At 42.4% G+C, this 17793-nt stretch overlaps 1 protein-coding gene across 8 annotated transcripts in view; it reads left to right on the forward strand.

The window, feature by feature from the left end:
• The window catches only part of nav1a (neuron navigator 1a), a 216824-nt gene that overhangs the window by 184023 nt on the left and 15008 nt on the right, over positions 1-17793 (forward strand). For 5 of the 8 annotated variants that reach the window (XM_067446893.1, XM_067446890.1, XM_067446896.1 and 2 more), the window contains 10 exons: positions 940-981; positions 1088-1227; positions 4778-4957; positions 6448-6500; positions 7303-7326; positions 10505-10582; positions 11299-11382; positions 12437-12475; positions 16116-16227; positions 16320-16438. In XM_067446893.1, the coding sequence (XP_067302994.1) occupies positions 940-981; positions 1088-1227; positions 4778-4957; positions 6448-6500; positions 7303-7326; positions 10505-10582; positions 11299-11382; positions 12437-12475; positions 16116-16227; positions 16320-16438 (871 nt within the window). The remainder of the gene's footprint in view (positions 1-939; positions 982-1087; positions 1228-4777; positions 4958-6447; positions 6501-7302; positions 7327-10504; positions 10583-11298; positions 11383-12436; positions 12476-16115; positions 16228-16319; positions 16439-17793) is intronic. The other 3 variants (XM_067446894.1, XM_067446895.1, XM_067446897.1) reach the window with 1 other exon arrangement.

The following is a 17793-nucleotide window of genomic DNA, read 5'->3' on the forward strand; positions in this document are numbered from 1 at the left end:
TTATTAACGCAGCTTACCTCTCCTCAATAAGTCACATGATTTAGGAATCATTTATGTCTTTAGCACAACTGGGGCAGGGCAACATCAACAATGAAGTTTAATGCGAAGGGCCCTGTCATACACCCGGTGGAACGCAAGTGTTTTTTGCTAGTTTCAGCCCAACACCGTTATCATTTTTACAACATTTTTAAATAGCAAATGCACTGGGGCCCATCTGTCTGCCCATGGGTGTGCTGGTCTGAAGGCCAGGTGTGTTCAGCCGCATTGTTGGTGTGTTGCTATTTCGAGGAACTGAAAACCCTGGCCTAAAGTCAACAGTGAAGTATTTTTCATGTGTTATTTAAATGGCACTAATTTACAATTAGTGTAAAATATAAACTTGTAAAATATAATGCTTGCAAATGCCGTCATGTAAATAGCCATTGTGCAAGCGAAATTGGCTTTTAAAGGGAATGGGAGATGAGACTCTGATTGGTTTATTGCACGTCACGTCAAGAGATTAGGTACGACACTTTTGGACCATGTGCCTGGCATGCACTTTTTTTTTTTTTTTTTCTCAGACGCGAACTAGCGAAAGTGGATTCGGCCCTTAGTGCACTTCACCATGCGCTTCACACCATGTGCTCAGATTGTTAAGCTAGGGCCCTTAGTGTTAAGTGCTTCTTAATCTTCCTCCACAGATCCTCATCACAGCATTTAAATTTATACAGCACATTTGTACTAAGTTCACATGCACCCAAAATTCAAAGCAGAACAATTGCCAATTATGTTAACACTCAGATTACATCTCTGTTAATGATCCCTCTGCCCGAGTTACTAATTGCTCATTTTGCTTTACACATTTCTGTGATCTATTTTTGGAGTGTGATCTCTTCATTTCCATGCATGCACGTCATGTCATTTGAATAAAGCTCTTTTTCTCTGTCATTTCTCTCCCAGCTCACAAAGGGACAGAAATACTCTCCCAAAGAAAGGCTTAAGGTACTGTTCATTTCACGTTACTTCTGCCGCCTTATTACGGCGCCTCTCGGTTTTATCTAATGCAGTAAATCCACAAGACTAACATCAGATCCTCATTTCCCATCAGCCAGCAAATCTCCTCGCAGGCTGAGGAGGACAACAAAGAGAGGCGTCACTCGCACACCATCATGAGCTTGGCGGAGACGAACAGTCCGCCACAGTTTCCTTCACCTATCCTGACAGGAAAGATGCCACTGACGAGCATCAGTAAGTGTCTGCACACTTCTACACACTGTAAAACAAATTCAGGTCCCCAATTGAAACATTTCTAGTGACTGATCACGTATACATTTTTCTGTTGGCAAAATTTAATTTCTGTGAATTAATAATGATAATTCGTTACATTTATATAACGCTTTTCTAGGCACTCAAAGCGCTTTACATAGAAGGGGGAATCTCCCCAACCACCACCAATGTAAAGCATCCACTTGGATGATCACCACACATAAGCTGATCAGGATATGGGGATTATTAGAAGGCCAGTGGGCAAATTTGGCCAAGATGTCGGGGTTACACCCCTACTCTTTATCGAAGGACATTCTGGGATTTTTAATGACCACAGACAGTCGGTCCGTCTCATCCGAAAGATGGTGCTCTTTGACAGTTTAGTGTCCCCATCACGATACTGGGGCGTTAGGACCCACACAGACCACAGGGTGAGCGCCCCCTGCTGGCCTCACTAACACCTCTACCAGCAACAACCTGGTTTCCCATTTGGTCTCCAATCCAGGTACTGACCAGGCTCAGCCCTGCTTAGCTTCAGTGGGAAACCAGTCTTGGGCTACAGGGTGATATGGCTGCTGGATGCTTAAATGGCATCTATTCACAGAAATTCAATTTGGCCAACTGAAAAATTTAGATGTGATCAGTCACTAGAAAATTTTCAATTGGAGATTTTAATGAAATAATGAAAGGCGGGACTTGCTTTCAGGATCAGGATTCAGTTTGCTCATGACAATTATATATTAGAATAATATATTATGTTAAGGTGTCCCTTGAATTTGAGCCTATTTGGCATACTTTTAAATAACACGACAGTTAATACTAATATTAGTCTTTGTAAAAATCCTGCCCTCATGACTATTATATTTTGCTGACAAAATGTTTTCCTTAGAATAACATTCACACTTAATGCGCAATAATGCCTAGTGTGTATATATATATATATATATATATATATATATATATATATATATATATATATATATATATATATATATATATAGTTATTATATATATATATATATATATATATATATATATATATATATATATATATATAGTGTATATAGTTAATAAGGTTAATTTAGATTCCTGTTTCGCATCCCTGTTGGCATGAAACAGAAGTTGCGATTTTCCCTATTATGACGTACATTCACCTAAAGGATTATTAGGAACACCACACTAATACTGTGTTTGACCCCCTTTCGCCTTCAGAACTGCCTTAATTCTGCGTGGCATTGATTCAACAAGGTGCTGAAAGCATTCTTTAGAAATGTTGGCCCATATTGTTAGGATAGCATCTTGCAGTTGATGGAGATTTGTGGGATGCACATCCAGGACACGAAGCTCCCGTTCCACCACATCCCAAAGATGCTCTATTGGGTTGAGATCTGGTGACTGTGGGGCCATTTTAATACAGTCAACTCACTGTCATGTTCTAGAAACCAATTTGAAATGATTCGAGCTTTGTGGCATGGTGCATTATCCTGCTGGAAGTAGCCATCAGAGGATGCCTGATGCCTAAAGTGTGCCAAGAAAACATCCCCCACACCATTACACCACCACCACCAGCCTGCACAGTGGTAACAAGGCATGATGGATCCATGTTCTCATTCTGTTTACGCCAAATTCTGACTCTATCATCTGGATGTCTCAACAGAAATCGAGACTCATCAGACCAGGCAACATTTTTCCAGTCTTCAACTGTCCAATTTTGGTGACCTCGTGCAAATTGTAGCCTCTTTTTCCTATTTGTAGTGGAGATGAGTTGTACCCGGTGGGGTCTTCTGCTGTTGTAGCCCATCTGCCTCAAGGTTGTGCGTGTTGTGGCTTCACAAATGCTTTGCTGCATACCTCGGATGTAACGAGTGGTTATTTCAGTCAAAGTTGCTCTTCTATCAGCTTGAGTCAGTCGGCCCATTCTCCTCTGACCTCGAGCATCAACAAGGCATTTTCACCCACAGGACTGCCGCATACTGGATGTTTTTCCCTTTTCACGCCATTCTTTGTAAACCCTAGAAATGGTTGTGTGTGTAAATCCCAGTAACTGAGTAGATTGAGAAATACTCAGACCGGCCCATCTGGCACCAACAACCATGCCGCGCTCAAAATTGCTTAAATCACCTTTCTTTCCCATTCTGACATTCAGTTTGGAGTTCAGGAGATTATCTTGACCAGGACCACATCCCTAAATGCATTGAAGCAACTGTCATGTGATTGGTTGATTAGATAATTGCATTCATGAGAAAAGGAACAGGTAATAATAATAATATTAATAATAGATTTTATTTATAATGCACTTTTCATTCCGAAGAATCTCAAAGTGCAACAAAGGGGGAAAAAAAATAACAAAACAAAACCATGAATAACAAGTAAAAATGCAAATGGATACTACAAACAATCAACCAACACAGAAAACAGAACAGAAACAGAGCTGACGGTGAACAGAAACAGAGCTGATGGTGAACAGAAACAGAGCTGATGGTGAACAGAAACAGAGCTGATGGTGAACAGAAACAGAGCTGATGGTGAACAGAAACAGAGCTGATGGTGAACAGAAACAGAGCTGACGGTGAACAGAAACAGAGCTGATGGTGAACAGAAACAGAGCTGATGGTGGACAGAAACAGAGCTGATGGTGAACAGAAACAGAGCTGACGGTGAACAGAAACAGAGCTGATGGTGAACAGAAACAGAGCTGATGGTGAACAGAAACAGAGCTGATGGTGAACAGAAACAGAGCTGATGGTGAACAGAAACAGAGCTGATGGTGAACAGAAACAGAGCTGACGGTGAACAGAAACAGAGCTGATGGTGAACAGAAACAGAGCTGATGGTGGACAGAAACAGAGCTGATGGTGAACAGAAACAGAGCTGATGGTGAACAGAAACAGAGCTGATGGTGAACAGAAACAGAGCTGATGGTGAACAGAAACAGAGCTGATGGTGAACAGAAACAGAGCTGATGGTGAACAGAAACAGAGCTGATGGTGAACAGAAACAGAGCTGATGGAGGAAGTCTCTTTTAGCTCCGCAGCACACTGTGGTCCACTCCATGTTTTAAATTTCTCCCAGCGGCAGTGTCCTAGGTGTTCCTAATAATCCTTTAGGTGAGTGTATATCTGAGCTAAACTGATTCTCGAACAAGAACAAATGTAGGGCAGGACTAGTGTCTATGTGAAATTTAATTGGAAGGTTGTGGTTCGCTATTGGTGGATCTCATGTGAGCGACAGGTTGTCCCGCCCTCACGCCAGCAAACGCATCATCACAGAAGAGATGTCTCTGCGAGAGGGAAGGGGAGTTATTTTGATTAAAGATTATGTGGCACATTAATTAAAAATATAACTATATGCACAGATAAATCATTTATAATAAATAATACAATATTCCATACAAAAAAGAATTGTCAATTTTGATTTAACCCATTGAAAAAGATGCATCCCCACCAGGCAACATGCAGGACCTTTTTCTCCACTGTGCCTTGCTCTATATCATATATAAACTCTGGCTCCCTCTGCTGTCTGTTATGTGCAGTGACACCCAGCCCCACCTCAGGAACGCCAAGGATGACCAGATCCAACAGCATTCCCACTCATGAGGCCAGTTTTGACCTGTATCAGTCCTCGCCGCTGGGCAGCACCCTATCACTCGCTGAGCGGCCCAAGAGCATGATCCGATCCGGCTCCTTCAGGGACAGAGAACCCGGCGATGACGGTGAGACATTGGGTTATATGGTGCAGTCTACATGGGGCATACTTTGAATCTCAGAAGGGAAAAAAAATTACCGTTGTCCCGTTAAGCAGTAAAGCCCAACGTATACTTTGTTTTGTTACCCATGCACAGTTTTACAACATATACTCTTCCAGGCTGCGTCCTAAAACGTAAAAATGCTGCTTTCGAAAGATGCATTCCAAGGTAGGAAGGAGTCAAGACGCGCCCGAATCCAATGTTAGCTATACTTCCTGAGATCCCTTTATCTGATTGATTTTTGAAGGCATCATAGATGTGTCTTTCGCTGCCTTTGATATCCCACAATCCTGTGCTTTCCATCCTGATAAAATATAAAGATGGCATCTGAAAGTTTCAGTTGTTGGTCAGTTTGTGTGTAAATGTACGTTTTACACTTCTAAATTATTAAACTGTTACGCTGCCTCAAAAGTCTTTCTGAAGGACTTCAAGTTTCGTGAGGTACCTTAGTGCTTAAACATTGCTTATGAAGTCATTGCCTGATAAGTCAGCTGCCTAAGTTTTCGGACTCCTCTATTCATTCATTGTTTTCTTTGACTGTATTATAAAATAACGGTTATGGGACACTGTTGCCACCTTGTGGATAAAGTAGCCTAATTGAAACCCCCAAAAAAACAGGTTCACACCTGGTATATAGGTCGATCGGATCGCATGTAGACGAGGGAGACACATTTTCATTTCTCCTGGTGTTTTAATCCATCTCTTTTGTCCGCTTTCAACCACTTCTGTCCTGATTTCTTCGAGGTAAGGGTCTATGGGTGGGTAAATGTATGGGCTTTATCAGATCTTTCAATCTAATGCACTAAATTAGCTTGCACAATTTACATATGACATTGGCCAGAGACGATGGAAAAACATACAGAGAGCAGCAGCGTTCATTTCTGCTCTGACTGACGCAATACTAGCCGAACGCTGTGAGTGTGTGTTAGAAATCAGGAATGGTGAGAGAACGTCGTGCTTCATACTTTTTCCATCTTTAAACCAAACTTGGGTCTTCTGCTGATGAAGTTTAAATCCTGCCTGTCTAGAGCAATACCCAAAATGTCATTAGATCAGTAGACGGTCCTTTGTGGCTGTTCGAACACATTCGACCACGTGAGCTTATGCGTTTTCGACTAACTCTGGAAGGGGACGAAAGTGGACAAGCTCAAAACATCTGATGATGAAAACCACAGAAAGAATACGATATGCGGACCCTAGTGTATGCATAAAAAGTGAAGTATACTTTGATCTTAAGTGTACTGTGCATTGCTTTGGATTAAAGCATCTACTAAATGAAATTAGTGCTGAAAGATAGCTCTGTAAACTGGATGTATTCTACAGATGATAAAACTCAATACAGGATATGTAAAACAAATAATCTGAATTTGCCACATCATAGCCTATCCCATGATTTAGATGTTTTTAAAATCACTTATGTGTGTTTTTCTTTTTCTGTCTCTTTTTTCCTGCTGCAGTTCATGGCTCAGTGCTCTCACTGGTATCTAATGCCTCCTCCAACTACTCCTCGGTAAGTATCCCAGCACTCTTTCCCGCAGACTCTCAAGAGTGCAGCTCGGCTCGAACTGTCGGTCTGCTCCTGCTGATTTATTAGACCCTCACAGCAGGGACACTAGTAGAAGCTTTCTCTGCTTTCCTTACTGCAAACGGTGTTGTTACTTGAGCTTCTGCACATGACAAAGGTGTTGATGTGATCTATTGGTGGAATGAAGGACAGGCCTGTTTTTGTACAAAAAATGATTTATGCTGTGGTATAAACAACTCAAACAAGTCAAATCACTTCATTCATCAAATAAATATGTATTTCATTCTCTGATTCACTGATAAGTAATACTCCTTATCACACACAGCGAATTAACCCAATTGGCCCATAAGTAATGAAATAATTGATCATTGCTTTATTAAAAAATGCTTTTGATGTCATTCCTATCTACGGTTGCACAGTTAATTAAATAAAATAATAAAAAATCTAAATTAAGAGCTGAAGTTTAAAATCTAATATACTTTCAGTTTGTGTCACCAAGTTTTGGGTCAGCTGAAAACGGTCTCAATTTGGTTCTTTTAAAGAGAAGAAGTGTGTGTCTTTGAACTTTTGAAGTGAACTTTTGTGTGTGTGTTTTTTAGCTTGGATATTATAATTGAATCTTTATTATATTGCATTCAAAAGCACACTATTTTGACCGAATCGTGCAGCCCTGTTCCTGTCTTAGATCGTTTTTATTTGTATTTCTGTGTTTTCATCACTACGGACTTCCATGTATTTAGCGTCTTACTGTCTTTCTGCCGTTCTTTTCTTCCGTGCAATCTCTCAGGCGGAGGAGAGAATACAGGGCGAGGTGAGTGTCAGTCTGTCTGTCTCTCTCTCTCTCTCTCTCTCTCTCAGATTTTCCCTCTCTTTCGTCAGAAGTTAATGATAATCATATTAATATTAATAAATGTTTTTGTACTACATGTTCTAAGAGATCATAACAGCTAAAGTCAGCTAATGTCAGGTGCTGCTCAATAGTGCCCCTATTATGTTTTTTTCACATACTACCGTTCATGTAGTGTGTAAGAAAGCTGTTTGTGAATGTTTCTGGAAAGTTTTGAAGATCAAAGAGCACAATAAAATAAAACTTTTTTTCTCTCAAAATAGACGTCAACAATTCCTGTTACAAACCTATGTTACAATGCAACACATTTGCATAACGACAGCCTATGGTCTTCACTGGCCACCCCTGAACGTCTACATTGACCTTCAAACACTTTAGTTGTAGCTGACGCCTGAAAGAGTTTGGTTTGTGTTGTTGACATACTGGGCCGTCTGACCAATCAGAGCAGAGTAGATCAATCACAACAGACTGAGCCATCTGACCAATCAGAGCAGAGTAGATCAATCACAACAGACTGGGTCATCTGACCAATCAGAGCAGAGTAGACCAATCACAACAGACTGGGTCATCTGACCAATCAGAGCAGAGTAGACCAATCCCAACAGACTGGACCATCTGACCAATCAGAGCAGAGTAGACCATTCACAACAGACTGGGTCATCTGACCAATCAGAGCAGAGTAGACCAATCACAACAGACTGGGTCATCTGACCAATCAGAGCAGAGTAGACCAATCACAACAGACTGGGCCGTCTGACCAATCAGAGCAGAGTAGACCAATCACAACAGACTGAGCCATCTGACCAATCAGAGCAGAGTAGACCAATCACAACAGACTGGGTCATCTGACCAATCAGAGCAGAGTAGACCAATCACAACAGACTGAGCCATCTGACCAATCAGAGCAGAGTAGATCAATCACAACAGACTGGGTCATCTGACCAATCAGAGCAGAGTAGACCAATCACAACAGACTGGGTCATCTGACCAATCAGAGCAGAGTAGACCAATCACAACAGACTGGGCCGTCTGACCAATCAGAGCAGAGTAGACCAATCACAACAGACTGAGCCATCTGACCAATCAGAGCAGAGTAGACCAATCACAACAGACTGGGTCATCTGACCAATCAGAGCAGAGTAGACCAATCACAACAGACTGGGCCGTCTGACCAATCAGAGCAGAGTAGATCAATCACAACAGACTGAGCCGTCTGACCAATCAGAGCAGAGTAGACCAATCACAACAGACTGGGTCATCTGACCAATCAGAGCAGAGTAGACCAATCACAACAGACTGGGTCATCTGACCAATCAGAGCAGAGTAGACCAATCACAACAGACTGAGCCATCTGACCAATCAGAGCAGAGTTGACCAATCACAACAGACATCATTGGATGCATGTAAACCTATTGTAGGAGACCAAAACAAAACTAGGAACCTTTAAAATAGCATAATAGGGGAATTTGAATAACTAACACTGCACTAATTCAAAGCTATAAACTGGCATTAGCTGTTCAGAACGCTGTTATGAGATTCCCTGCTGTGTTTTTGTCAAGTTTCATTCAGTCGTGGCAGACTGTCCCTGTGTTCATGGAAATCAGCAGCTAACCACGTGCCACGTGTTGATACTCATAACTTCATCCATGTTCTGTGTTCAATAACTGCAATGTCAAGACATATTCACATCAGATGGGATGAAACAAACCACAGAAAAAATATTCATTAAAAAAATGATGACTAGAAATGTTGCCATGGTTTTCTGAGAAATGACCAAATCGTGTGTATCAAATCAGATATCTTTCATTTATGTTAGCAAAAAAAATCTTTAGCATCCAAACAATTTCCAGTTTCCTGGTGGGAATATGCCTTTACCGTTTCCCGAGTCCGTCTACTTGATCTTATGGATGCAAAAGGAATGTGTCTCACCAAGTTACCTTGAAAAACTTTCGAAGGGATTTTTTCCCTGGAAAAAATGCACATGGTGAAGTTTTGCATTCCGAGCCTGATGGCTAGACGCTCATCGTGTGTGTTGTTCTGGTCTGCTGTGCATCACAGTGTGTGAATATACTCACCATTTGTCTTTGTGTCACCTTCAGCTGCATGTGTAGAATTTATCAGTCCATTTCATATAGAGATAACATAAACAGGCACAGTTGCTATTGGGAGTGCTAAATATCATCAGTCAGAGTCTTCCAGCAGCTGCAGCGCTTGAGCTTAAATTCCTCCGGTTTCATCGGCTCATTCTGACTTTAAAGGAACTGTATGTAAGAAACGTATTTCAATGAATCATTACATGGCCCTGATATGTCACTAGACATTAAGAAATCATGTTAATTCAAATACTTATCACTGACACCAGTAGTCCGGTCAGGATATTGTCATTTAAATGTTGTTGTTGCAGCTCAACTGATGTTGATGTTGTCATGTTGTGTTTTGGCCTGAAGCTCCGCCCTCCACCTATCGACCAATCATGGAGTCAGTAGTTTCGGGTTGCCAGATCTGCTCTAGTTACCACAGCTGCAGATCTACAAACGTTCCTGCTGATCCTGCAGCCGATCTGGCAACCTCGAGTCAGGGGGAGGGGGAGAGGGATACACCACTCTACAGTCATTTAAAAGTGACTGCAGTACCAGTTTTGGCCACAATCTTGCATACACTTCCTTTAATACTTTTATTTAGGAAAACAATTTAGAGATTTATGTCAAAGTAAATAATGTGATAATTTAGAGGAATAGTTTGCCCAAAAATGAACATTCTGTCATTATTTACTCACACAATGACGATTAATGTCCTGTAACGACAATCCTGTATAACACAAAAGAAGACGTTCAGCAGAATGTTCTCTCTGCTCTATTCTGCTTTTTACCTTTCAGCGAAAGTCAATTGGTTGTCTATCTCAAAAAAACTGCTTTGATTGGAGAGCTATATTTGAGGAGAACATTTTCAGTGAATACTGTTTCTCATATAAACTAGAACCATCGTCCTAACCTGTGTTATACGGAAGAAAGTCCAGCAGGTTTGGAACAACATGAGGATGAGTTAATGACAGAATTCGCATTTTCACACATACCTTTAAATCTGATGGCACTTTATTTATCAAATGATCTGCTGGTTACCAAGCTTGTGTGTTTCTTCACAGCAAATCCGAAAGCTGAGGAGGGAGCTGGAGTCTTCACAGGAGAAAGTGGCCAATCTGACCTCACAGCTGTCTGCTAATGTATGCCTGCACTGTCACACACGCATAAAGTTGATACTGTTTTATGTGCACTACAGTTCAAAAGTTCGGGGTCAGGTTTATTTATTTATTTTATTTTAAGAAAATGAATAATATTATTTATTTAATGCATCCTTGCTATAAATTGATCAAAAGTGAGAAGAATAAAGACATTTATAATGAAAAAAAGATTTATATTTTAAAGTAATCGTGAAAGGAAAAAAAATGTTTTCCACGAAAATATGAAGCAGCAATACTGCTTTCAACACTGATAATAATCAGACATGTTTCTGGAGCAGCAAATAATCATATCAGAATGATTTCTGAAGGATCATGTGACACTGAAGACTGTGTAATAAATTACATGTTAAAATATATTACATTAGAAAACATGTATTTTAAATTCTAATAACATTTCACATCAATACAGTTTTTACTGTTCTTTTGATTAAATAAATGCAGCTTTGGTGAGCATAAGAGACTTCTTCCAAAAACATTTACAAATCTTACTGACCCCAGACTTTTGAAAAGTAGTTCTGAAACATACTAAACATTTAATTTATTATTTAATATTACCTTAATTATATGACAGTCACTTGTAATGTAATTAAATCTCTCTCTCTCTCTCTCTCTCTCTCTCTCTCTCTCTCTCTCTCTCTCTCTCTCTCTCTCTCTCTCTCTCTCTCTCTCTCTCTCTCTCTCGCTCTCTCTCTCTCTAGGCAAACCTGGTGGCAGCGTTTGAGCAGAGTCTGGCCCTCATGACCTCTCGACTTCAGACTCTCTCTGTCAGCGCTGAGCAGAAGGTACGACTCATCCTAAAAGCACACACAAACTCCTGATCAATCTCCAACAATGGTTAATTCAAAGACATTGAAAATCTGACTTATTGGGAACAGTTGAAGCCTTGACACACCAAGCTGGCATAAAAGAACCAGTGGCGATGAAAGCTAAAAAACACACCAGATGCACTACAGGCGACTGACTAAGCTCGCTCTCATCATTTTTGCTCTCACTCACTCTCTTATCCTCCATGCTGTGACTCATTAGCTGAGCTAAACAGCCAATCAGCGTTCTCTCTCTCACCGACGGCCCCAAATATAAGTTTGTGTTTACAAAATATATGTGTGTGTACTGTGTATAATTATTATATTCTTAAATATATACATGCATGTGTTTATATTTATGTATACAGGTACATAGTAATTATACACAGTACACACACATATATTATGTAAACACAAATTTATTTTGGATGCGGTAAATCGATTTGACTGCACTAGTTATAGAGATTTTCTCTTTTTGTTGTTTGATTAACATTAATGACATAGATGATCGCAGGTATATTAGGCTGCTGTCACTTTAAGACCTGATGCACGGATCCAATATACTGTTACACATGTGTTTTCTTTCTTAACTGTTTACGTTCACTCAGGAGAAAAATGTCTGTGTTTATGAGGATACGCGCACAGCATTTTGGGACATAAGTGTGTATTTGACCCAATAAGACGACACAAAAACTCAGTACTCACGCACTCTATGAGAAGCGGCTTCATGTGTGCGCATCTCTCAGACAGCGCTCAGAAACAGTCTATCCGACTGTCGGCTTGGTGTGTCAGGGCCTTTAGGGCACCAACATTTCATATCATGAGGGACCAAAAAAATATAGTTGTACTGATTTCATGCTTTTACATATGTATGTGCTGTCAAATTGATTAATCACGATTAATCGCATCTAACATATTTTTTTTGTTTACAAATTATATGTGTGTGTGTGTATATATATATATAAATATATTATACGTATGTGTGTGTGTTTGTGTGTGTGCGTGTGTGCTTGCCTGTGTATATATACTGTAGCGGGTTCCTGAGGGGAAAAAGGAGAACGGACACGAGAAAGTGAGTTCAACCCGGAGGGTTTATTTATTTACAAGTGAGCGAATGCAAAAGTAGACTTAACTGTAATCCTCAGGTCTGTGTGGAAATCTGCCAGTGGAGAGTCCGTAACACCAACCTCCGTAACACCAATCACTCTCTAGCTAAGAAACAAGAGCACAAGCGTTACCTTTTCTGTCTCCACTGGCGTTTATATGCTTGTCTAGAAAACTGAATGCCATCAGTTGGGCTTGGATATTTCTCCCCATGTGATTTGTGTGTTGCCAGGGGCAGCGCTTGATGAGCTGCTGGCAATTTGACACAATACTAGGGCTACAAATAACGATAAAAAAAATAAAAAAAATTGGATAATCGATTAATCTATCGATTATTATTATTTTCCCGATTAATCGGATGAAAAATCGAAAGATTATTGTACTTTTTTTCTTTTTTTTTTACATTTATTTGAATCAATAATTTTAAGCAAGGTTATTCCACATCCTGCCCAATGCTGTCCTCCAAACAATGGGTAATATAAAGCCTATGAAAACAAAATAATGAATCTATCCATTCTACATCCAAAAACAACTGACTGCTCACTATTTTAAAGCATAATTTAAATGTGACTAAATTAAAAATGATAACAAACAAAATCAAAAGCACCAAATGTTAACTTGTACGAGGTATGAAGAACACACTCATTCACTTGTCTGAACAGTAAATGAGCTATTCCAACAATAGTGCCTTTACTGTTAGGCCGGGGACACACTGCAAGCGTGCCGTGAGCGTCTCGGCTGCGTGGCGTGTCCGTTTTTATTTCGGCTCCCATGTTACCTGGTTAGAGCTTGCACACTGCCTGCGTGACGCGCACTGCGCGGAAAACGCGTGCATGCTTCAAATAGAAGAGACTACTTTTTTTTTACGCGACACCCGTCCCGCGTTGGAAGCATTTCCAGGCAAAATAGAATAGGAAAAGATGTTTATATGCCATTTTGACACAAATACATATTAATAAATGACATTTTCATGTTTGAAAGTCTGTAGGTAATAAATGCAGAAATATGGCCTAATTGTAATAATAAAAACCAACATAATTATCGAATTTTGAAATATTAAAACTGTCAATACAGAACAAAATATTCTGTAGCCTATTTTGCCGTCAATACCATAGATATGTATGGTCAATAGGCTACTGCCGACGTTGTCTTTGCTGTGTCAATAGGCAATGTATTTATATTTAACATGAAGTATAGGGCTTCCCTGTACATTAATAGCAGCAGCAGCGCCGCGTCAGATACACTTCTGGTGTGCAAAGACAGAGGAAACGCCACGACGCAGCTGCCCCGCGACTGACACGCAACAGAAACGCCACGGCGGAGCCGCCCCGCGGATGACACGCAACAGAAACGCCACGACGCAGCGGCCCCGCGACTGACACGCAACAGAAACGCCACGACGCAGCCGCCCTGCGACTGACACACAACAGAAACGCCACGACGCAGCCGCCCTGCGACTGACACGCAACAGAAACGCCACGACGCAGCCGCCCCGCGGATGACACGCAACAGAAACGCCACGACGCAGCCGCCCCGCGACTGACACGCAACAGAAACGCCACGACGCAGCCGCCCTGCGACTGACACGCAACAGAAACGCCACGACGCAGCCGCCCCGCGGATGACACGCAACAGAAACGCCACGACGCAGCCGCCCCGCGACTGACACGCAACAGAAACGCCACGGCGCAGCCGCCCCGCGACTGACACGCAACAGAAACGACACGGCGCAGCCGCCCCGCGACTGACACGCAACAGAAACGCCACGACGCAGCCGCCCCGCGACTGACACGCAACAGAAACGCCGCGGCGCAGCCGCCCCGCGACTGACACGCAACAGAAACGCCACGGCGCAGCCGCCCCGCGACTGACACGCAACAGAAACGCCACGACGCAGCCGCCCCGCGGATGACACGCAACAGAAACGCCACGACGCAGCCGCCCTGCGACTGACACGCAACAGAAACGCCACGACGCAGCCGCCCTGCGACTGACACGCAACAGAAACGCCACGGCGCAGCCGCCCCGCGGATAACACGCAACAGAAACGCCACGACGCAGCCGCCCTGCGACTGACACGCAACAGAAACGCCACGGCGCAGCCGCCCCGCGGATAACACGCAACAGAAACGCCACGACGCAGCCGCCCTGCGACTGACACGCAACAGAAACGCCACGGCGCAGCCGCCCCGCGGATAACACGCAACAGAAACGCCACGACGCAGCCGCCCTGCGACTGACACGCAACAGAAACGCCACGACGCAGCCGCCCCGCGGATGACACGCAACAGAAACGCCACGACGCAGCCGCCCTGCGGATGACACGCAACAGAAACGCCACGGCGCAGCCGCCCCGCGGATAACACGCAACAGAAACGCCACGACGCAGCCGCCCTGCGACTGACACGCAACAGAAACGCCACGACGCAGCCGCCCCGCGGATGACACGCAACAGAAACGCCACGACGCAGCCGCCCTGCGACTGACACGCAACAGAAACGCCGCGGCGCAGCCGCCCCGCGACTGACACGCAACAGAAACGCCACGCTCACACCACACTTGCAGTGTGTCTCCAGCCTTACAGCTCTCATAAATGTCTCATTACTTGTGTTACATGTAGTAACATAATATTTTAGCAAAATTGCGCTCCTGTCCTACTCCTGTCATAGGATTGCATCACACGCATCTGTCAAAAAATCTGTCTGACGTGGTAACGCTTACACTTTTGTTTGAAGCATTTAATTGAAGCATTCTCATATTTCGGACAACTTGGATCATGCACCACATATGCAGCAGCTCACTCTGTGTCCTCCATATTTTCCATATGTGTTTTGTCCATAGAAATGGGTTATTCTCTACTGTAAAGCAATGTGATGGCGAGCACAGCGCGCCTAATAACATTAATACACACACATATATTATGTAAACAAAAACTTTTATGTTAGATGCGATTAATCAATTTATATATTTTATTTATATATGTTTCATACAATGAAATATGTTTCATCCACATGGTCCAAGACATACTATATATAGTATATCTTGGACCATGTGTATAAAACATATTACCCATACCTTAACTGTCCTTTTACTGCCCAAAAGCTACATTTAGCTCCATATGTGTAACCACACAGAGTCACTGAGAGTGAAGAGCAAATTTGGGTCAAATTATAACTGAATGGAGGTTGGGGGTTGCTGGCTTTTCTTTGCTCCAAATGAGTGCATGAAACACAGACATTCATGGCACATTGCCCTCTGTGAATAAGGCAGCCACTCTAGAAAGCTTTTTTTTTTGAGGCAGTGACCCGGATTCATTGATTCATTACAGTGACTGTGACCCTACAGATTGTTTCAGTGATTCAGAGAAAGCGAATTATATTGATGTACCAGTGATGCACAGCTGGAGGAGATTTTGTAGACGTCCCTGTGGCTACGTCTGCCGTAAATGTCACTGGTCAGGCGCAAGCAGTAACTCAATGTCGAAAGCAGAAGTTAACCTACATTTGTTTGGAAAACCATCAGTAGCAGCGCTTTGGGGAATGTTGTGGGGAATGTTTATGCTTTAAATGGATGAGCACAGACTAAATAAACGTGAATTTTTTCTATAGGACAGTGAATTAATAGACCTGAGAGAAACAATCGAGAGCCTTAAAACCAAGAACATGGAGGCACAGGCCGTCATCCAAGTCGCCCTCAATAACCCTGATGTCGCTCCCAAAGGTGAGGAAAGGACAAATGCACCTGGTATTGTGTTTTAGCTCAATACACGATTAACATTTTACCACACAAGCATTCTTTCTCCCTTCTCTCAGAGTTGCGACTCAGGAGGCAGAACTCATCCGAGAGCATCTCTAGTCTGAACAGCATTACCAGCCACTCCAGTGTGGGCAGCCTGAAAGACGACGCCAAGAAGAAGAAGAAAAAGAGCTGGGTAAGCAGAAAACAAGGAGCCGTTCTTTCTTCAACCTGCTGTGTCACTATGATGGAATTATTGTGGCTATTATTATCAGCGAGCGCATAACCACAGTTGTCATGTATTCTTCTTTTGTCAATTAAGGTCTGTGAGGTAAGTTTAAAAGTCTTTCTGAGGGAATGTTCCTTCTCGTTATGTCTTGTTTCTAACCGCTCTACAAAGCTCCGTGTTCACAGGTTCCCATTGGTACAGCTCCTCTGACAGCCACTGCAGCTTATACTTTCATATATTATGTTGCAACATTTAAGGGGTGAATTCACTAAGCAGTTAGCACATGGTATGTATGTGCAAAAACATAATAATAATAAAAAAAGACCAAATGACAATGGCACTGTTATTTGCCTTAGGCCGTCAGGTGTGAAAAACAACAAAGGCACTGTTTACGCCTGGTAATAAAATGTGTTTTGGTCGATGATGGAAACACATTCCCGTTTACACCTGGTGTCTCTTTTGCCCACTTTCAACCACTTCTGTCCTGATTTCTTTGAGGGAAAAGTCTATGGGCGAGTAAATGTATGGGTTTTAGGGATGTTAACCGATGACCGTTTGACCGATGGTTGACCGTTTCAACGTTAACCGATCAAAGTTGTCGGTTGTTAGTAAAAAAAAAAAAAGTGATCTCTAAATTAGGCTATTATAGGCAGTGGATTAAATGCTACTACAGTTAGCCGTCTCATTCCAAAATCTTTTTGTGTGAAGTGAACAAATCCCTCAAACTCAATTTCATAACTCGCCTGTTTGTACTTAATAAACCAATAAAAACATTTGGCGCGAGGTCACAGCGTTTGGGTTTGCGCGCTCACAATGTTTGCAAAAAGTAAACAGGCTAAAACACTCGAGGTTAGAGCCGGGGCAGACGACCGTATGAAGCGTCATTCCGCATAAGATGGGCTTACATTTGGAAATATATTACATCTACATTTCAGTGGTAACACATAAGGTGTTGATCATCATCTTTCTTTGTTATTATTAGCACTACCTCCAACTAAAGCGGCGTCTCTTCGGAGCTGTCATTTTCTTAACCGAGCCGCGGCAATGTTACAAATGAGCTTCTGTTGCTGGACAAATGCCTTTATTTTCAACGCGATCACCTTGTACCCAAACCATTTTGAAAACTAAGGAGCCATTTGTCCTCCAATTACAAACAAGCTCCTCGGCGCTGCGTTTGCGGGACTCATTTTTCGCACTGTAGGGGATTTTAAAAAAGTGACGTGAGTGGAAGGGAGGCGGCAGCGCCGGGACAGTGTGTGTGTGTGTGTGTGTGAGAGCGGGAGGCAGAGTGGCAGAGAGATCATAGAGAGTTGCGAAATTGC

Source organism: Pseudorasbora parva, chromosome 6 (genome assembly GCF_024679245.1).
Source record: "Pseudorasbora parva isolate DD20220531a chromosome 6, ASM2467924v1, whole genome shotgun sequence".
Lineage (NCBI taxonomy): Eukaryota > Metazoa > Chordata > Actinopteri > Cypriniformes > Gobionidae > Pseudorasbora > Pseudorasbora parva.